Genomic DNA, 21,685 nt, shown 5'->3' with positions numbered 1-21,685 from the left:
CCCCACACATTTATATTACACATGGTGTTGGGTGAACCCGCAGGGAGTAAAAGTGTGGAGGTGCTGTGTCCTTCACTCTGTTCTCCTCCTACATGGCCTGCTGTTAGTGTCTGTGTGTGTGTGTGTGTGTGTGTGTCTGTGTGTCTGTGTGTGTGAGGGTGGACAACATGGACAGGCTGCTGACTGGCTACAGCTGCTAAAGGAGAACCCTACGCTGGCCACTTGTGATATTTTAAACATCTGGTATTTTTACATAAATTGTTATGGCTGTATTGATTTAAAAAACAATAATGCGGTGGGTCCAGCAGACCACTGAGTAACAAACACATCAACACCACACAAGGGTTAACTTTACTAAATAATGTGACTAATTACGATTCATTATTTTAACGATTTGTAGGGCCCTAGTTTTACATAAACCTTTTCCGACAGCCATCTGTCCCCTTTTAACCACGTTATGTATTGTATAACTTGTCTTGTCATCTGGTTAATATAAGACATTCTTTTTCAGTGATGAAAGTGCAAGATCAGACCTGAAGAAGCTCCCCGTATTCCCCACAGCTGTTTTAAAGGAGCACCCATCGCTGACCTATTGGTAAGTGATATTTAAAGAAACAGTAACCAGTACCAACCTCTACTCACAGGTTTACTGTTCACCTCAAACAGCCTTAATTTTCCCTCTAATGGCCTTTAATTATCACCTCCAGTCTGCTTAATTGTAGCCTAGAAGCTCAAAGTAGCTATGATTGTCAAAGTTACTTATTACAGCCAGATGCAAAGTGTTTAGTCCCTGCGAGTAACAGACTAATTACCCCAAAACACGGCCGGTTAAAGGAACAATTTGTGGAAATATCACTTTTACATGATTTCCCCCTTTCACTAAATGTAATAGATCAAGTATGGCGTGTTTGGTGTCTGAAGTTTGCTTCTTTAGTTTTAGCACAGGAGCTATGAGGCTCATGAAGCTAGGGAATAATAAAAGTCTATAGTTGCCCAAAGTCTTTTCCATAAAGTAAATAAAAAGCAACAAAACTGTAGCTGAAATAAAATGTGCTTCCTGCAAATTCACCTCTTAAAGGTAGTATCAGTAAAAATGATGTCATATAGCAGTACAGTGTCACAGTCAATGGGCAAAAGCTGTAGTTTACACAATATAGCATCTCTAGGAAGTTTTTTGATGTATAAGACTCCTCAGGAGTTTTCAGTTCTGTTGTTACAGTCCTGAATGCAGCACTTCATTGTGAGATGTTTAACAGTTCAGGTGGTAAAATCAGAAGTAACTCACTGTCTCACAGTAATTTTGCGCTACATGCCCCACATGGAAGGCAGAATTATACTGGAGGCCTGTAAGTAATGTGGATGATAATATAGTCCTATTTTGAGCTTATTCTAAATGCAGCCTGTATTTGCTGTTACTGATATTTTATTAAACAGTTGATTTGGGCATTTGGAGACCTCTCTGGTGGAAATGTGTAATTGCAGACAGTGTGCGGAAGAACAATTGGTAACATGGTTTGTGCTTCGGGCCCCTCCCCCGGGCGGATTAATCTGATGATTGCAAGCATGTTTAAAAAGAATTCAGTCAGAACTTGGTGAAGGACGTGTCTTCTGAGGATGTGAGTGAATTATCTACTCTTTTCATCACATCTTCATCAGTATAATGTTGTTCTTTTTGACCCTGTGCTTGTATCGTTAATATGTGTTATAGCCAGACATATGACATGGCTCGAAAAACTCCCTCCAAATCTGATACCTCTGAAATTTTTTTTTAAATAAATGTTCCAGGGCAGCTCGCAGCACTGCATGCTCACCATACTTCAGCATGTTCTTTTTTCTCTTGACTTAGTAATGCACTTCTTTCAATTTTAACAAAACATCAGCTTTCAAAATAAGATTACATAGCTTCATGATGTCATTTGAAGCAAGTATATGAAGTTTTGCACATGTATTTGCGGAAATGATTTTGGGTGACTATAGATTATTGTTTGTTAGCTACATTAGCCCCATAGTTCCAGCATAAAACAACAATAAAAATAAAAAAAAATAAAGAAGGAAAATTCGGACAATAAATGCATCTTGGCTGACTGACTACATTTGGGACAGAGCTGTACGATGCAACACTATTGTCACGTACTAGGAGAAATTAGTCGCGTGCAAACACAAAGTTGCACACGTGCAAAATAGGTATACTGTTTTTATATCCATTATTTTAGATATTAAACTGTTTAGTGTTTCATTTTGATATCTGTGACAGCAACCATACTCAAGATCCTGCTGGTGTGGATTCACGTGTCAGCTTCATCTCACTTATTTGTGCACGAAAATGCTACTTGAGTGCTAACAGTGCCCCCTAGTGGGGGATCTGAAGTACTGTGAATCAGTACTAAAGTCAGTAATTCCCAAAATTGCTTGCTGCAGCTGTTATTGACACTCAATCTCTGTTAATTGGGATTGTTATGCTTTTATTTTAGTGTTATTTTAAGTTGTGCTACAACACTTTCAAATTTCATGGCACCAATGCTACAAACTTTTAAATAAAATCACATACAGCCCTGGTTTGGGGTAAAGATTTGGAAAATGATGTAAATTAGATTTTTTTGCTGAACCATTCCTTTATTGTACTAAATTAATAATGCCTGCTTTGGAACATCACCTAGAGGTGGTCTGGCACCTGTTTAGAATAGTAGCTTCATTGGTGTGTGGAGCTTATTCAGTGGCCCTTCAGGAGAGAAGCAGCTGGACTGGACAAGTGACACACTTGAATATAGGAGTGTGTGTGTGTGTACGTGGTGTGATGCCTGTGCGTGTGTGGGGGCACGTGTGCAGAAGCAGCTGTGAAGCTCCTGCCTTACAGCCACTTTCTATTGGGGTATGTGTAGTGTAATTAGAGGAGATACCAGGCGAAGGGCAGACGCTGGGTGATTGACAGGACAGTTGGCCAGATGGCATTTCACGGATGAACACGCTGAACTCATGTATCTGGCTGGTTAAAGAGCAGCAGTCATTTCAAGTGGCACATTCACACTTTGGCCCAGCAGCATTCAATTACTGTTCATTTTGCACGTGTGAATTGTGACTCATTTCTCTGTCTCGATCTCTGTCTGTGTGTCCCTCCCTTTTCTTTTTCTCTCTCTCTCTCTCTCTCACTCTCTCTCTCTGTGTTTAGTGAAGACAGGGTAATTGAGCATTACAAAGCTCTCAAGGGACTCACCCGAGGAAAAGCCATTGTACAGTAAGCACACTAATAATTTATCTCACCATCACCACAAGCGCACTGACTGATGAAGGGCCTATCATTTGGATCAGAGCCTCATATTTGCTGCTTTGAACTTGTTTGTGAAAGGATCACAATCTGTCTGCTAAAGAAAATGAATCATAGGGAAAGTCCATCATGTTTTTCCTGCATATTTTTGTAGTTGTAAACAAACCAAAGACACACCACAGAGTGGTTTGGTGTGAGCTGGTCTATTATAGAGAAACTTACTGAGATTTCTTTACAGAGGTGGTGATAAGAGGTCACAATATCTATGACACAAATATAATCATTCTATTTATTTTATATCTATTCAGCACTTCAATGATAATGTTGATGACAGTAAATCTGAAGAAAAGAAGTTTTCTTTAGGGACTGTTTTGCCTTACAGTCCCCTGCATGTAGCCCTGCAAACCCTTGTCATTAACTGTCCCAAAACTATGTCTGGCATCAGGCATTCATAGTTATTTAATCAAATACATTAGTGGTATAACTTTTAAGAGGCTAGGTGTCAGACGTCTGCTTCCTCAGTAATTATCTCTAAATGTCACATTTCACATCAAACCACTCTGAATGGCGTTATTTATATCTTATCGAGTTATTTATGTAGAAATTGGAAAAAAAAATGGTGGAATTCCCCTTTAATTAAACACATTGCCTGAGCAGGGCAGCTGCTAGCATTGCTAACTGCCGGCATGTTGTCCTACTTTTCCCTTCTGTAACACAAGGTCATTTATGCCAGCTTAATTTGTATTGGAGTTGATCAACAAATAGACTTTCTTTGCCCTGACAGCTCTGAAAGTAGCGGCGTGAAGCTGTCGTCACTAACTTATAGCATACAAGTTAAACGTAACCCGTCCAAATTATAATGTTAACAGAACTAGACGTCTTAAATGGCCATGATTTCCCATTTCTGATGAGTAACCTCTGCTTTTCCATCAACAGGTATCTTTTGTTAGTGGAATCTTTACCTACATATGGGGTTCATTACTATGAAGTGAAGGTATGCAAACATTTAGCATCATTTTTAACAAAAGCTTGCTGGAGAATAAAGTTCTTGCTTTGTTACCCAAACAAAATTTAAGTACATCGTCTGTACCTGCTGACAGTGGTGTGCATGTCTTAAAGTTTGCTGAGTTGGCTCATTAAAACTGTCTGAGGAGTTCAAACGATGCTGCGAACCTGACTAGCCGCAGTCTATGCGTTTGATCTTTTTATTTTGCTAATGTCTCTAGTCTAATTGGGCAACTGCCTCAATAACAGCCCAACTTCCCTTTTAAACTGTACCTTTTAAACCTTCCACTGTTTCCTTTTCACAGGACAAGCAGGGGATCCCGTGGTGGTTGGGAATCAGCTATAAAGGCATTGCCCAGTATGACCAACAGGACAAGCTGAAGCCTAGAAAGGTACAGTGCTGCTTTTGTGAATACAGTGACGTGTTCCCTTTTGCTTTTTTCGACACTTTATCTTCGAACCTTCCCCTAAGTTAATATTTTACCAACCTGTAAATAAGCGCACAAAGAGAATCTGTGAGAAAAAGGTCAGGGAAGGCAGGGAATCTGGAATAAACAGTGAGAACGACAGGAAAGTGTGAACGACCTGCCGAAACGAGAAACTGTATCAGTGGTGCTAAATTCAACAAGGAGGTTTGTGTGTTTCGCTGTGGTGGTAATTCATTTAGTTAGTTCTTGCAGTGTTGCATTTAAAATGATGTCTTTTTGAGTGACATCTTAAATCTACTGTATATCTAACATTTTTAATTACTGATTGTTGGAAAAATATTAAAAGATGATTCATGTTTTGTCATATTGACGCTATCAGAGCAAAACCTTGTATCTCCATTTTTGTTTTTTTTTTGTTTTTTTTCCTCCATTTAGTTTTTTTTTTTACAGAATTTGAAAATGCCAGCTACTCTTAACAGTGTGTTATACAGGGTGATTCTAAAACATTCATCCGATTTCAAAATGATTTCACCTGTAAATCGTTACAGAACAATGCGGTAAACTGTAAATGGTTTAAATGAGCATAAAGTTTATGTAATTTTACAAGTGCTCAGTATGAATCTCCTCCAGCTGTACAGACAACATCAACACCATAGTCAAATTCATCCCATACTGGATTGAGCATGTTGGGTGTCACTGTACTCACGGCTCTTTCAGTGCGATTTCGGAGATCATCCAGTGTTGTGGAACCAACGACGAACGAACCAACGCAGAACGCTTTCTGCTGAGGAGTCACAGACTGAAGGGAGCCATCTTCCGGTGACAGTAAGAAACTCTGTGACCCCGTCTTTCAATTGGTATGTGATTGGTTCCTAAGCGCCTCATGGTTGTAAAATATAGCGCTTTGAAATCGGATGAATCTTTTTGAATCACCCTGTAATTTCATGGTGAATGCAGCAATGAAAATGCTCCAAAATTTAACATTTACTTGAACACAATATACAGAGGCACTTTCACACCTACCTTGTTTGATGTGGACGTAACAAACTTTTCTTTAGTTGGGTTCGTTATGGCAGGCGTGAACACTCCACCCATACTCAGGTGCGCACCCAACAGATGATCGGTGGTCTGGCAAAATTGCAGGTCTCGCGTCACCGCTAAGTGAACCCTGGTTCAGTTCGCTGCTTGTTGGGGTGCGTTTTTACGATGGTCCACACCAAATGATGGAATTCAACATCAGAACAAGCTTCTCTGCTTCTTCTTGCAGCACATCAGCGCTGTACTGTCTGCATAATCTTACTTATTATATTATTCCTGCAGCACGAACTGCTGCTAAAAACGGCAGACAAGCAGTAAAACAACAGCAAAGCGATTACTATAATTTTGGCACATGGATCGCAGAACATATTGCATCCGCAACCTGATTGGCTACATTCAAATTGACAGCCCAGTCATATAGAAGCAGATGTTAAGTAAGGTTTATTATTATTGAATGTGATGCATACAGACATTAAATGTCTTTGTTTTCATGCAAAGTTAAAGTTTTGGCTCAAACAGTGGCGAATGTGAGAGTAGCAGTGCGCTTGTATCTCTGCAAAACGTCTGACACAATAAATAAAAACTCAGGTGTGTAATTTGATGCACTTAAACCGTTGTGGTGTGAAACCAACCGAACCAAATGAAAAAGATAGTGTCACAAAAAAAAAACAAACTCTGGTTTGAACTTTATCAAATGAAGTAGGCGTGAAACCAGCCTGAGACTAAGCTGTGGCAGTAAGTGACTTGTTTACAGTTCCGTGTAAGAATGAAACTGCCAGCTGTTCTTTAGCCTCTTTGTCCTTGCCTAGATGCTCCAGTAACAGCTACTTGATGGCAACCTAGTAAACCCACTGTGTGTTTATTTCAGCTCATTTCTAGGTGTCTTTTTTCCTTATTTTAAGAAATTTTGTCTAGTGAAAGTGGCTTATCCTGTTGCTGGGTAATTCTGCTTGCCTTAATGCAGATCTTTTAGCTTGTTTCAGAAATAATGCTTTAAACAAGCAATATTCTCCCAAAATAATCAGACAATTCCGCTAGATTAGATTAGATTAAATGACCCTTATTAGTCCCACAACTGGGAAATATCACCTCCCCATTTAACCCATCTGTGCAGTGAAACACCACATACACACTAGTGAACACACACACTAGGGGGCAGTGAGCACACTTGCCCGCAGCGGTGGGCAGCCCTATCCGCAGCGCCCAGGGAGCAGTTGGGGGTTAGGTGCCTTGCTCAAGGCACCTCAGCAGCGACCTTCCAGTCACAGGGCTGGTTCCCTAACCTTCAGCCCATGATTGCCCCCCAAAAACTACTTAACATGTAAAAGTATCTAAAATGGGCTCAGTAATCTTACATTTTGTGTATTGTTACAACAATCTCATAAGGATGTTACATATATCGACTAGATTTAAGATGATTTCACTTGCCAAGATACCATTTTTCTCATCTAAAGGAAGTTACCTTTAGCAAACAAAATTGCTCCAAATAACGTGGCGTTCATTGTTTCTGTTGTTATTGTTTCAGTCTGTTGTTAACTAGCATCTTTATCTCCCACTTTCACATGTTCCCCCTGACAGATTTTGGCTTTTTGCCCTGCCATTTAAGAAGTATGTACACTTTGCTCTTTTTCATTTGGCAGAGGGGCTGCGTTTTTCCCCCGCAGGACCCCCTCATTACAGTGTGTGCTTACTGGCATCCATTAGCTGAGCCCTCAGTAGAGCACAGCTGGGCGCGTGAGTGCCCTGCACAGTGGCAGAGCGTTAATGGGCATGTCGCTCTCTGCAGCCCAGCCCTTCAGTTGAAGGTGTAATTGTGGGGCTCTGTGGGGAGCAGAGCTGGGAGGCATGGGCTCGAGCTGGATCCGTTGGTGTGTGAAAGGGGTTTGGCTCCGAGTTGCCTCACCAGCTTACACTTCACAGGGATTTTAGTTCCATTTGAATCCACCATGTCAGTAATTTTTACAAACTGGGCCTTCCAGAGTCAGTAAAGAGACAGACTGCTTTTACCTGCTACAAAATGATGAGTTGAAAGGCATGCACAATGAATCGGACTCAAATCTGTGTCAGCAAACAATTGCTTAAAAATAATTGTCGGATTTTGACTGATGTTTCGATTTTGCAGATATTTCTAACCAGTTTTTGATGACACATTTATTGCACTACTGTGCACCACTGAACAATACGTTAGATCACAGAGATCTAAGAGAACCTGTAATCCATTAAAACCAGTGTAGATTTTCTTTTTCGTGGTGTTTTTTTGGCAACATCGCCCAAAACACCACTAGGGAGCCTTTTGGGATTCAGTCTGGCAAAGCTGAGGTGTAAATAAGGGATGGGAGTTCTTTCCTCACCCTTCATTTTCTTTCTCAGCCAGCTTTTCCCCTGGCAAAGTTATAGCAAAGACGTGGGTGGGGGGCATGAGGGGCCCTCACGCTAGATCTGTCCCCTCTTTTTTCTTCTTTCCCCTCTTTCTTCCCCCTACCTCCCTCTCTTTCTTCTGTCCCTGCCTCACTCATTCGCTCCCCCCTCTCGCTCCTTCTCTCGAGTGTTTTTACTCGCTCTTTTTAAACGTACACAGCCCTGTCAGAGCACGCCCCGTCATCTTGCCAGTATTGATTGTGCTTGCTGTCAGTGCTAGCTAGCCTTTGTATTCCCTCCTGGCCCGCTCCCCCGAGTCTGCCACCAGCGGGCCGCGCTCATTATGCAAATCCGTCCCCCGTCATTGTGGTCCTCTCTCAGCCCAAACAATTGATCAAGCAATAAAACACAATTAGCTTAGTAGGGGGGCTCAGGGAGCAGAGGACTGGTCTCGCGCCCGGGCCTGTTTCACATGAGGGATCTACTGGGGGTCGTCAGATTAAAAAGCTTTTAAAGAGCGCCTTTTCCCGGTCTGTGGAGTGATGTGGAGTGAAGGCAGCTACTGTGCTGTGATGTTTTTTTTTGTCTGTTAGTTTTACTGCAAAAGGCTTTTCAGGAAATATGATCTCATTGGGATCAGATTTGGGTCATCTTAAAGCATTGGGGAGGCCACAAATCTGATTTATTCTCCTTGCTTCAAATGTCGGCCAAGACATGTTCGGTGTCTGAAGTTTGCTTCTTTAGTTTTGCACTGGAGCTATGTGGCTAATGTAGCTAAGAAGTGGCTAATGAAGAAAATAAGAAAATAACACAGAAGATGGTTTGTGGGGCCGTTGAAAAGGGACATGTAAATTACTCTACATAGATTACTTTATATAGCAAGAATAATGTGGTTTGTTAAACATACACACTGCTCAATTGCCTGACTAATGGAGTGGTTGAATGTGGTGTGTGCAACTTTGTGTTTTGAATTGCTTTGTGTAACTGTCAAGTTGCATGCACTGCAAAAGGCAGTATCTTGTCAAGCGAAGTGATCTTAATTGTAGTTGATCTATCTAATATTTCTCATTTTAAGATGGTTGTGCATTTATTATAAGATTATTTAGCTTATTTCACTTAGCTTTGCTTGTTTTAAGTGATTTCATTAAGATTTTAGGTAATCTTATTAAGGTATTATTCTTAAAACAAGCTAAATTATGTGCCAATATAGTGCAGCAGAGTCTGGCTGCAGACATGCACTCTCGGCCCCAGTGACGTCAAGTGCACTCTCTGCCACAACGGCAGAATCAGCCAAACTTTTGGCTGCTGCTGCTTAGCGACATCACTTAATCCATTTTTCATCCATAACGCATTTAATGTACCTCCCTGTTGAAAAAAAAAAAACATAGAACCCATTAAAAGCATCTGTTGGTTCCTGGTGGTGTCCAGTAGTCACTATTAGTACTCTGTGTTTTCTGATGGGTTGATATCACAGTGTAAAAGATTCTGATCGTTTAATCAGGTCTTCTGGGACTGATTCCATATACATTTGATCGTTTCCTAATGGCCTATAATGGCAACCATTAAGCCAATTCCCGTTAGGAAGCAAGACCAGTAGGTTTTATTCTTAACAGCCCTGCAAACACAGTTAGGTTGTGACAACGTACTGTTTTGGTGCCCACAGCGTCGTCTACTTGGTGCTCTCTACATTCTCACAACGTTGAAATGTAATTCCTCAGAAAGTTAAGACAACATTATCTGACAGCTTTCTAGGAGGTTGTGACGACGTTGACGAGACAGCAAAAGTAATCGGTGCTACATTGTACGTTGTCACAACCTCCTAGAATCCTTAATAAGTTCTATTTTAATTTTAATCAAAGTTCTATTTTAATCAATGATAACTGGTTCTAATCATCTTCAGCATGGCTTTCAGTTTCAGCTTTAGTTTCAGTAGCCTGTTTGTTTTTTCTGCGAATTAACCTGACATTCATGTCTTACTGTCATGGTAGGTTTTATTTTGAATCTTTTTATCGGAATGGCAAGGTAAATATACATTCAGTGTAACTCTAGTTGCCCAGCAGTTCGTGGTTCGCTGTTTTTCCTCATAAAACCAACAAAAACACAGTCGTGGCAGAGCGGCAGTGACGTCATCAGTAGGCTGGCGGTCATGTCAGGCTGAGAGTGCATGTGCTTCTCATATAGTGAGATAATTTTACTTAATAAAATCACTTAAAACATAAGTTAAATAATCTTAAAATACGCTCACAACAATCTCAGGAGAAATATTAGATTTATTGACTAGATTTTAGATAGTTTTACTTGACAAGATACCATTTTTTTCCAGTATGGAAGTGATGTTGCATGTAACTCACAACATGCAACTTTGTGCATGAATATTTCACTGCGTAAAGCCAGCCATAGTAAATATTGTGCTGGAACATTGACCTGTTTTTTTTGGTATGACGTTCATATTTAACTTGATGTGTTCTCAGTCAGTGGAGTGTCTCACCCTGGCCTGAGGCCCAGTACACCATGTCTTGTTGGTCTTAACTGCAGGAATCGATGTTTTGGGTGATGATGGTGGAAATCTTTGATACAGTGCCAGCATAAGTATGATGTATATGATGAAAAGGGTGTGAGGCTCAAGCTGTTCTGTCTGTGTGACCTTCATCACACATTTGTGGTAACGCTGTCACTGGATTTGATTATGATACATCACTGAGGTTACAGAAATAGGTCAAGCTCAGGCAGAATTGAGTGGTGGTGGTGGTGGAACTCTCTAATACAGTGCCAGCATAATGTTGGTGTCAGAACAAAACCTTGTATCTCCATTTTTGTTGTTTTTCAGTTTTTGACATAATCTGAAAATGCCAGTTGCTCTTTACGATGTGTGGAAATTCCATGATAAATGGACCAAAAGAAACGACCCAAAATGACTTGCAAAGATGTCTGGTTCCATTGACTTACCTTGAAATTGAAGTAGGTTTTTTCCTTTTCCTGTGAAGTTACCATTTTGGAGATACAAGGTTTTCTTCCGACAACAGCGATAAGCCTGATGTAAATGATGAAAATGGTGAGGCTCAAGCTGTTGGATCTGTGTGACCTATATCACACGTTTTTGGTTATACCGTCGCTAGATTTGATGATACATCACTGAGGTTTCTGAAATAGGTCATGCTCAGACAGAATTTGTCTCCTCTCCCAGTAGTCAGGTGTCAAATATTACAGCGGCCAGGGGCGCAATACTGTACTCTGTCTAAATTTCTGGTTATAGTAACCTTATCTTACATTTCCTTTTACATATAAGTGTATATTCAGGGTTGGATTTGTTACTAATATTCTAGAAAATAGCATTATTTCCATGTATTTTCTAAGTAAGCAAATCTTACTTTGTAATCATGTCCTTATACATATTTTTCATTCCTCTTGGATGCTTCAGTGTTTCATTTCCGCTGTTCCATTATGGAAGGAAGTTAAGCAATCTGTAATAGAGTAAGGTGTGTCAGAATCTCTGGCATATTTTGACAGTGCTTCATATTTTTTGGTTATATGACTCATCGAAGTGTTTCAGGTGCAGGTGTGTTATTCAAAGTGATGATAATGAATTTGTCCATTTACTCATTTGTAGATGTGTAGCTTCGTCACTGTCAAGACAGTGTTATTTTCTTTGAACTTTCTTTGAAGTTTTGGTCCTGAAAAGTCTTTAAAATTAAATGAATGTTTTTTAACTTTCTAGCATAAATACTTTGAGAAATTGTCACACAGAATGGTGGACAGAAACAACCTGAGTAGGTTGAAGAAGGAGCCAGCCATCAACTCATGACCTAAACTTTCATGTGATGTTTACTTTGTAAACACAGTGCTCCTGTTTTCTGAAGGAAGAGCGAGCTCCTCTCTTTGCCAGCAGGTTTATTCTAAAGATGTTTGTGGAGCTTTTTGTATTATTAGAGAAATACTCATTAGTACTCATTCATACATCCAAACTCATCTAATGTCCCCCCAAACGGCACCCATCGAAACTCTGATTCATATGTTAATTTGAGAATGCAGCACTGCTGCTTGTTTGTTGTAGCAAAAAGTTTGACATTATATATGCTGTAGGTCCAAAACCTTGTAGACATCTGCTCATCCATTCTTCTGGAATGAAGGGCATTAATACTGCAGTAACAGCCTCTACTCTTCTGGTAAGGCTTTACACTAGATTTGGAACATTTTGCTTTGAGGATTTGATTGTATTCAGCCACAAGAGCTTTACTGAAGTTAGGTACTGATGTTGGATGATCAGTTCTGGAACTCCAGCTCATCCCAGAGGTATTGGATTGAGCTCCATAACTCCAGAGAATGCAGTTTCACTGCTCCACAGCTCAGTGCTGGGCTGAATAAGAACTATAAGAAAGGCTCTTCAGGGAAGCAAGAGTGGTTCAGTGGCATCGCTCCAAAGAAAAAGATTTCTTTGGCACTTCCATTTTTTAGAAAGTAGGAAAATGCAATTTCAACATGGTGCTAGCTTGTTTGAATAGAGAATTGAAAGTGTAGAACATTGCAGTAATAAGAGTAGTGAACTTTAGGGTAGTGCAGATCTATTTGCAGTACAGTGAAGGCAGCATTTTGGATTAACACAGTTTTTTTCAAGAGCTTACTACATCAATTGTTCTTGATAAAACAAAATAAAATTTGATGCAGATACATAATTATAAAATAAAGAATCTGGGACTACTTGGATTTGCATTAGAGAGAAATGTAATACTTATTTGCAGCACTACAAATGCAGTAAAAGTAATAAAATGCAGATATTTAGCATGTATTTTCACCTAAATGTGTTTCACATTCAAAGTACAGTAAATACTTCATCAAATCAGTTTGTCATATTGGAAAAATCTGACAATCTGTCCTTTTGCTGATTTTAAAGCAGTTATCTACTGATACTGAAAATTTTAATGTCCCTAAATAAAGTTTACTTTGCATCAGCAAACAATGTATCTTAATTACATCTGAGTGGCTGTGAATTAAGCTAATGAATCGCTCCCCTGCTGGTCAGAGACAGACTAATTGAATGAACTCTAGATGTTTGTCCTGTACTATCAGATATAGACAGTGAGAAGTGTAGTCTCTTTCCTTTGGCCATTTAATTAGCACATTCTGCGTTGTTGAGAGAATTTTCCACCCGTTGTATTTGGCCTAGCTGACCAAACAGCTGCTATGCAGAAACGGCCTAACTCTGTAGGAAATTCAGCAGAAGCCACGTGGGTTACAGAAAAGATCTATATCTTGGCTGTGTGTCCTTTTGTTGTTTCATATTAGCACATTATTTTTCTGCAACCAAACGTTCTGACGCTATTCTTTGTTATTTGGTTTGTTCCAGCTCCCTTAGTTCTTTTATTATGAAATGCATTCTGCCTTATCTTCTTAAAAGGCCTGCGTTTTTATCTGTATGTTGAATGGAGCGGCATTCAGCAGAGATAGGTGCTGATCTTCTGGCCACTGATAAGGGGCGAGACATTCTCTGCTGTCAGCTGGAGCTGAGCTTCAGCTGCTTTGCCTTGTTTTGCACGGAGAGGTGAGGAGTGCCATGGCTGGCTATTAATGATTAAAAGAAAGTAGTAGATTCCATGCATATTTGCCTTGGGAGGCAGACGGGAGGGCCAGGGAGTTTATCGCCTCAGATCAACAGGAGGTGGCGTGCAGTTTAGGCTGTGGAAAGGTCCACACACCAGGAAATGGAGCACAAAGCTTAATGAGTGGCTGTAGAAGGGTGTGAGGAAAATAGCCTGAATGAAAGAATGAAAATTCCTTCCCAAGAGAGACGAGAGGCAGAGCACTCTGCAGGCTTGTGACTGTGTATGTGGAACCTGTTCATCAGGTTGGACAAGAGGATGAAGTTGAAGCCAGAGAGAGAGCGAGAGAGAGAGAGGGAGGGAATGAAAGAGAAGGCTTAGTCAGTTCAGAGAGGGAGGGGCTGAGAAACATGTACTCTACCAAAAGTCGTCAGTCTGCTGAAGGTAGGTTGGATGATGTCACGCGGAGGAGGAGCGAACGGGAGGGGCTCACTTGACTGAAACTCTTGCAACACCTTTTCTCCCTCTCTCTCCCTCTCTCCCTCTCTCTGAGAGAGCGGACAAGAGAGTATTGTTCAAGGAAGCCCCAGCCCTGTGGGAAACTCGAGCACAGGACCTGTCCAGTTCAGCAAGGATTATTTTTTTTTTGTTTTACAGGCATCCCAACCTCTGCTGGTAAGAGCTTAAATTTATCCATCCTCAAGCTGTGGTACAATGTGAAGGTTGTTGTCTTTGGGAGATATACGTGTGAGGACGGTAACCGCTACCTGGAAAGAGAGGAAACTGTTGCGGTCATTTAGATTCCTTGAAATACAAAACGTGACCTCATAGTCGGAAACCGGACGCCATTTGCTTGGTTCATTGAAGGTTTGCCTTCATGTATGTATTTATTCAAAGTACCTGAAGTCTTTTTCCTGGTTGTCGGCTGTAGTATCTCGGACTGTTCCTGGGTGATCCGTAATCGTTCCGGTGGCGGCGTCTTGCCGGTACCTGGCAGAGAATGTTTATTAACATTCCTGTTAAATCCTCGCCCCCGCATGCTGATAGCACCTGCTGGATATTGTACTGTAGCTGCTGAGATCCTGGGAGAGCTGCTCTCAGAGCAGCAGAGTTTCTCAAGCCCTGTATTCTGAGCAGCAGATGTTTTGCGGTGCCCTGTTTTCAGCTCCCTCCCTTCAGGCAGGTTTGAAAAGCTTCGAGGCTCTTTTGCGGTTTAATTAAAGCACCGGCGGAGCTAAATTGACCTCATAGCTGATGCTTTTGACCTGTGCTTGCAGATGAACATATGGATATTTGTGCAAGTTGACTGGCTCGGTTTGAATGGTTTGTCAGTAGCAGCGTCTGATTTAATTGTGTTGTGTTTTTGGTACAGTGTTGTATCTCCCAGCACTAGAGGGATTGGGTTTGTTGACTTTAAGGATGTTTGTTTTCCATCAGCTTTGTATCCGACACCTCTTATTTACCTACGTACACGTTCCTGCATTAAAGTAAACCTGCTCTGTCTCACTCCTCCTATAGATCTTTCACTGGAAGCAGCTTGAGAACTTGTATTTCCGTGAGAAGAAGTTTGCAGTTGAGGTCAACGACCCTCAGAGGTGAGGAGAAAAGCTTGGATGTACTTTCTATTTTGCCGTGTACAACCTTTCCAGTTCTACCTGGAGACTAATTGCATTGTTGTCCATTCGTTTGAGATGGCTCACGATGTCTCACACGAGCCTGTTCCTGTAGTTAAAGACTGCACTATTTTGGCTCCTCACGCTACACCGCTCCCAGATTCTAGGACGCTGCTTCTGGCCACCTCGGTCGTAATTAAAAGTCACTGATGCGAGGCCTTTTAATGTAGCAGCCTTTGCTTTTACTGTAGTGCGCCAACAAAGCAATTACAGAGTAAAAGATGGAGAAAGTTTAACTAAAGCATTGTATTCTGACTGCAGCAGCATGAAACTCAAGGTCAGTCCTGATATACACACTGCATTAGTTGATGTAGAGGTGGCTAGTGTTGATGTGTAAATATAAGTGAGGTTTACCACGCGCCATAAGAATGTCATACAGACTGTGAGAGACCTTTCAGTTAAAACCCTCTTCTGAAATGCTGAAATAACTATTGTACAAGCTGATATATACAGCACTACTGTGCAAAAATCAGAGACCACCCTTCATTTATTTCATTTCCAGTCAATACAGACTGTTATTATAACAAGTTATTATTATTTCTGAGGAGATTAGATATAAGAAAATCCATACTAAACGAAAAAGCAAATTTTTCCCAAACTTGGAGTTCAAAACTTCATTAAAGAGAAAATGGACTTCTAACAACCGTGCACAACATGGTAGACATCAAAACTGCCCCCATCAGATAAACAGCACTTAAAGCTTTCATCTTTGAGAGAGAGGAGAAAATCAAGCTGCTTCAGATCTGAAAACATCCACAGGTGTTTCTGTCCATCCTTCCACTGTGAGAAGACAACTCAGCGCTGTGGGTCTGAAAGGATGTGTAGCTGTCAAGAAGAACCTCACTGAGAAAAGGAGACGGACACGTCAAACAAAGAAGCTGCTGGTTTTCTCAGAACAGAGGCCTGGCCTGAGTCCAGAATGTTTTTCGGATTACATGGATTGTGAGAAGCAAATGCTCAACGCTATGAGTCTGAAAGCATGCATAGCTGTCAAAAAGAAAAGGAAATGGACACAAAAGAAGAACATTTGCAAGTCAAACGAAGAAGCTGCTGGTGTTGTCATAGATGCTCATCGTAGATTGTGTTTGGAGTTACTTGAATCGCAAGAAGCAGAAAATGCAACCAACTTCTAGGACTGAACTTTAAAGGAGCATGAAAAAAATGATCCCTGCAGGTGTCTCAGAAAAAAAAAACTGAAAGCAAGTCTAAAAAGACAATGGAACATACCATTTGGTTGATATTTACTGTACCTCTGAGTGTATTATTGTATGGGCACTTGCATTGTAGTTGTTTGCTGTATCAAAGTACTTCACTCTGCTAATTCAATTAAATCAGGTCTGTAATGCTTCTTCTTAACACGCGTATCTGTGTTAATCTACAGGAAGGCAGCGTCCAAGCGTACTTTCGGACAGTCTGGGCAGGCAATCCACTCGTGGTATGCCAGCCACTCTCTGATCAAAACCATCTGGGCGATGGCCATCAGTCAGCACCAGTTCTACCTGGATCGTAAACAGAGCAAAGTGAGTATGCTAGCATTAGTATTTATTATTTCTATCAGTAATTCTCTATTCTGATCAGTCTCCTGAACCCATGCTTATGAAAGTTCAGTGCATTATGATGTACAGTAGGGCTGTTACTATTTATTATGTGAAAATATTGGTAATTATTTTGATGGTTAATCAAGTAATCTTTGTTTTTTATTGGGTCATTCTCCATTTGGAGGGGAAACCACGTCGCAAAGTTTGCAGGGCTTAAAAAGATGCTTAAAATATTAGACACAGCTCCAAAAGCTGGTATGTGTGTTTACACAGTTGACGTAAGATCAGATAATACTTTTCCCTTATGATATCTTTTTTTTTTTTTTTAAATCCTGTTTCATTGTCACCCTACATCTGTAAAGCAGCTCGTCACAGAACCAATTTTCAACATTTGAGGAACCATTTTTAATATAAAACAATATTTTTAAGAGGTTTAACTTAGGAGTTTGTATAAAAGAGATTCATGTTTACGTAAAAATGTATTTTGTTTTAAAAAATAATAATTGTATTCTTTGTTTATCAGGCAGCACAACCTCTATGTGTCACAGGTGTTATGTGCTTTAATGGCTGGGTAATTAAAATTGGATCAAAATAATGCCAAATATCATTTTTATTACTCACTTTAAATAGTTGCACAAGGTCACCTGACCGACAATGAGTCAGCCAATTTACAAAATCCTCATTTTTAACCAGAATGTCACTGGAGTCACAGTCACTGGTGTTACGCCATAATTATACAACACGAATGACTGTAGAATATGTTTGGAATTGAGCTCTAATTTTATGTGTATGTGATAATAGGATATGTTAATGGACATATTAAGATTATTTAGTTTTGGGATGAAAGGAATTGATTTTTTAAAACAGTATCCACCTGAATTCCCACTCCAGATGGAGAAAAAGACCGATTTGTTTGTTTTTTATTTTCTTAAAAGTGGGCTTAACTGAACTTTAACACACCCTACAGAGCCTTTGACAGATTCCAGAATACTCTATTAAAAAGACGAAATGAAGGCATTGAAAATGCTTCATAAATATGTAAATAAAGCTCACTGTGTAAAAAAAAATAATAATAATAGATATCTGCTAATTTAATTGAAGCCAGTTTTAATGCTGTTTTGATAAATCGGTCATGTTCTTTTGAGTTTGAGTTCTTTTTTTTAATTTCATGAACTTTGTATGGCAACATATTTCTTTGCGTCAGTCTACACAATATAATAACTTGAGAACCACCGCTTCAGTAGTGCTAATTTCCGCTAGCGCTTCTGTGTTTTGTTAACACCAAGCAAATGGTGGTGTTCACTTCCCACACTGTTTATCAGTGAAACTAATTACTAAGCAGTTTCATTGAGAATGTAAATTTTAATTGATAAAGTAATCACGATGGACTCTTCAAACTCTGCATGGAAGAGTTTGTGTCTTTCATATGTATTGGAATATGCTGAGTAGAGCACGATGAATGTTTCCAAGCTATTAGTCTTATTATGATGAGCTGTAAGCTTTCCTTGGTTAGAAACCAATGGGCAGTGCTGATCCAGGAATAGTCACTCAGCTGATTGATGAGAACCCCTGCTTTCTGTCATTGGCACAGTGATTGGACTTTTTATAGCACTGCAGAGTTCATTAACGTGATGTAACGACAATCCGTCCTCAGCTGTTCTTTCTCTCCTCCCTTTTTCGTCTTTATGTAAAGGCTAAAATAGCCACAACCAAGAGTTTGGGCGACATCGCTATGGACCTCACTGAGATCGGAGCCCCCAGGATCAGCAGGATGGTCAGTGTTGAGAGCAAAGACCAGCTCATCATGGCCAGTAATGGAAGCTTGGTTTCTGCAGGTGATGAACTCACTGACTCTGTGTATTATTCTTCTTTATAAAAGCCTTTGAACTGAAGGCTCCCTCTTATTAGTGGTGAAGTAATCAGCTGAGCTTGGACCCTCTCCAGCACGATTATTGTAATTATAGACTCGGAGATGGAGATCGTATCTAAGTTGAGTTTGTTTGTGCCTTTAGGTTCTGCAGATTCTGAGGTAAGTGAAGAACTGAAGAAGGAGAAAATTGCAGAGCTGAAGAAGAAGGAGAAGAACCTTCAGGACCTTCTGACCCAGAAGCTCAATGAGCTTAAAAAGATCTGCCTCAGAGAAGCAGTGAGTGGTTCATGTTACAGCTACTTGACCGCTTAGTAGTGTGTTGTATCTAAAATGAGGTTTACAGACTAAACTTTTTGTTTGTTTTTATTTTTTTTTTTGCAGGAGCTGACTGGAAAACTGCCTAAAGAGTACCCTCTAGCGTCAGGAGAGAAACCCCCTACTGTACGAAGGCGCGTGGGGACTGCCTTCAAACTAGATGACCTGTTCCCCTATGATGCGGTATGGTGTGCTTGTTTTGATCTAGTTTTTACTCCTCAAAAACAGGGTGTCCCAAAAAAATTGACATCATTTGAGATGTGAATATCTGAGTAACTACATGTCCTGGCAAACGAAATTCAATAGGCTTCATGTTGAACAATACAAGATTTATTTATCAAAATTCGAACAAGAAATTCAGTCGGATGTAGATTTTATAACTGATTTCAGCTTCACAAATGTAATATCTTCCGATACTGGTGGTCGTCCAGATCCCTTTGTGCTGCACACACAGCCTTCCTGTTTGAACTTTTTGTGCCGTGTCCAAATCTGCTTTCCAGTTGGTGCATTTTTATTGAGTTTTCTTGAAAATGGGTGCTGCACACTCTTGTTTGACTGTGTTCGAGCATATTCTAACACACAAAATGCCTTTTCATTTCTAGTGAACGCCGTTCTTCAACCTGAAAAACATTAAAAATTAAACTTGGTTAGTTTTTACACGTGTTGTTAAAATTTGAGATCATTTGAGGGAGAATTGGCTGTTATTAGACTACGAAATGATGTCAATTTTTTTGGGACACCCTGTACAATTTGAAATCCTCTCCTATGATTGTATCATATAAAATGATATTGAAGCAGTTTATTTGTTAGCAGTTTCTTATAATTATGTAATCTTGCGCTGCTCTTTGCTGACTTGACATTTGTGTGCTCTCAGGACCCTCATTTAAGGAATTTGGAAAGCAGGTTCGCTCTGCAGCAGAAGATCGTAGAAGCAGCGAAGAAGCTTGCCAACGAAACTGAGCTCTGTAAAACCGTAAAGAAAAAGCGGAGGAGGAACTGTTTAGATGCCATGAAGAAGCTCCAGGAAATCGAGAACGAGATTAATGACTACAGAGTGAAGACTGGCAAGATGCCCACACAGAGAGCTTCCCTCATCATTGCTGGTACAGACTTGTTTGTATTATTAAACATCCAGATAGGTATAAGAAGGAGATTTATATCGGTTCATTTAACAGCCCAATAATGAGGAGTTTGGGGCTCATGGTTCAAGTCTGTACTGGTCTGATTTGCTGCTTCAGAGCAGCTTATAGGTCTTTAGGAAGTACAAAAACGTGAAAGGGGGGGGGGTAACTTGCGTAACGGATATGAGTGATGTTTACGGTAATGATGACTTATGATGGTGGTATAGGTGTTGCAACAATAAGAAATGATGACAACTTTAAAGAAGAAATAAGGTTTTTACATAACTGCAATGAGAAAACCATATCATCGCTGTCCAAAGAGAACAAGTATCTCCAAAAGAGTAACTTTACGGGAGAGGGCAAAAAATCTTTGCTTCCAATGTAATTTAATGGAAAGAGTTTTACTCAAAGCAATTTTGGAGCATTTCTATTGGTCCAATCATCATGAAATTTTCACACAATGTAAAGGACAGCTGCTGAGCTCAAATGATGCAGAAAGGTAAAAATCGCAAAAAATGGAGATACGTTTTTCATTGGACAGCGACGATATACATTAAAACCTGCTCACTGTCTCTGTCTATTGTTCACAGATGATGTGAGTATAGCAGACCTCAGCTCTCTCTCGGATAGCCTGAATCTGGAAGATGGTAAGGCTAACACAGTTTATACAGTTAAAACTGCTTTATGATATAAAATTGACCAACTTTGCAGTCGCCTTAAAGGGCCTACATAATGGAAAACTCAATTTTCCTCACCTTAATAAGAGTTTGATGCAGTGTGTAAACATTGTTTCAAAGCATACCGTCCATACAATCCATATATGGATGCTAAGCTGCAAAAACAGCTTGTTATGAATTGTGAACAGTTTTTATGATGTCACAAAATCCAACACAATTGCATACATCTACCCAAACAGCCTACAGCAGTTTAGCTACACGCACTCACACTGAAGTTGTAAGGAGTATTTCAGCCTGTGCTGCTTTTTGAATGTGGCACAATACAAGACAGCCAATCAGAGCAGAGCTTATTTACATAGATCAGCGCAGTTAAAAAAAAAAAAGCAGCCTGATTTAAGGAGTAAAGGGAGATTTGAAATTGGTCATGTAAACATGAATTATTTGGCACATGAAACCTCACAAACGTATAAAATACAAGAAACCTGTAGAGTACAGGCCCTTTAACACCTTGCTTCCTCTCCCTTCACCGACAGATGAGGCTCTGGGAACGCACCGGCAGCGATCCCGTTCAGTTCAGTATTCCCCCCGCCCTTCGGACGCCCTGGACGTTCCCTACCACTCCGATCACAGGACCTCTGCCAACGATGAGCAGCAGGACTCGAACGGGTGAGACAAGCCCAGCAGCAACACCCTTTCCTGGCTTAGTGTCTCTCCTCTCACTGCCTGTCTCCGTTTGTCCCGTTCTCTCTTGAGCTAGTTGAGGCTTGCATATAAGAAACCACCCCTGCATTCCTGCTTGGGCCTCCACTTACGTCTGTTATCAGACCATAGCGTTAAAAATAGAGCCGGAGGAGTAAAGCAAGTTG

The 21,685-nt window shown here is 40.4% G+C and overlaps 1 protein-coding gene across 4 annotated transcripts in view; it reads left to right on the top strand.

Annotated features, from left to right (window-relative positions):
• Positions 1-21,685, top strand: part of frmd4ba (FERM domain containing 4Ba) — a 102,332-nt gene that overhangs the window by 67,860 nt on the left and 12,787 nt on the right. For all 4 annotated transcript variants that reach the window (XM_036571527.1, XM_036571528.1, XM_036571529.1 and 1 more), the window contains exons 8-19: positions 512-595; positions 3,167-3,232; positions 4,199-4,256; positions 4,573-4,659; positions 15,144-15,220; positions 16,680-16,818; positions 18,530-18,671; positions 18,849-18,982; positions 19,088-19,204; positions 19,896-20,124; positions 20,733-20,789; positions 21,353-21,485. In XM_036571527.1, the coding sequence (XP_036427420.1) occupies positions 512-595; positions 3,167-3,232; positions 4,199-4,256; positions 4,573-4,659; positions 15,144-15,220; positions 16,680-16,818; positions 18,530-18,671; positions 18,849-18,982; positions 19,088-19,204; positions 19,896-20,124; positions 20,733-20,789; positions 21,353-21,485 (1,323 nt within the window). The remainder of the gene's footprint in view (positions 1-511; positions 596-3,166; positions 3,233-4,198; positions 4,257-4,572; positions 4,660-15,143; positions 15,221-16,679; positions 16,819-18,529; positions 18,672-18,848; positions 18,983-19,087; positions 19,205-19,895; positions 20,125-20,732; positions 20,790-21,352; positions 21,486-21,685) is intronic.

This window comes from Colossoma macropomum, unplaced genomic scaffold (assembly GCF_904425465.1).
Source record: "Colossoma macropomum unplaced genomic scaffold, Colossoma_macropomum, whole genome shotgun sequence".
NCBI lineage: Eukaryota > Metazoa > Chordata > Actinopteri > Characiformes > Serrasalmidae > Colossoma > Colossoma macropomum.
The sequence above is the reverse complement of the archived record's forward strand: the minus strand, read 5'-3'. Positions and strand labels throughout refer to the sequence as shown.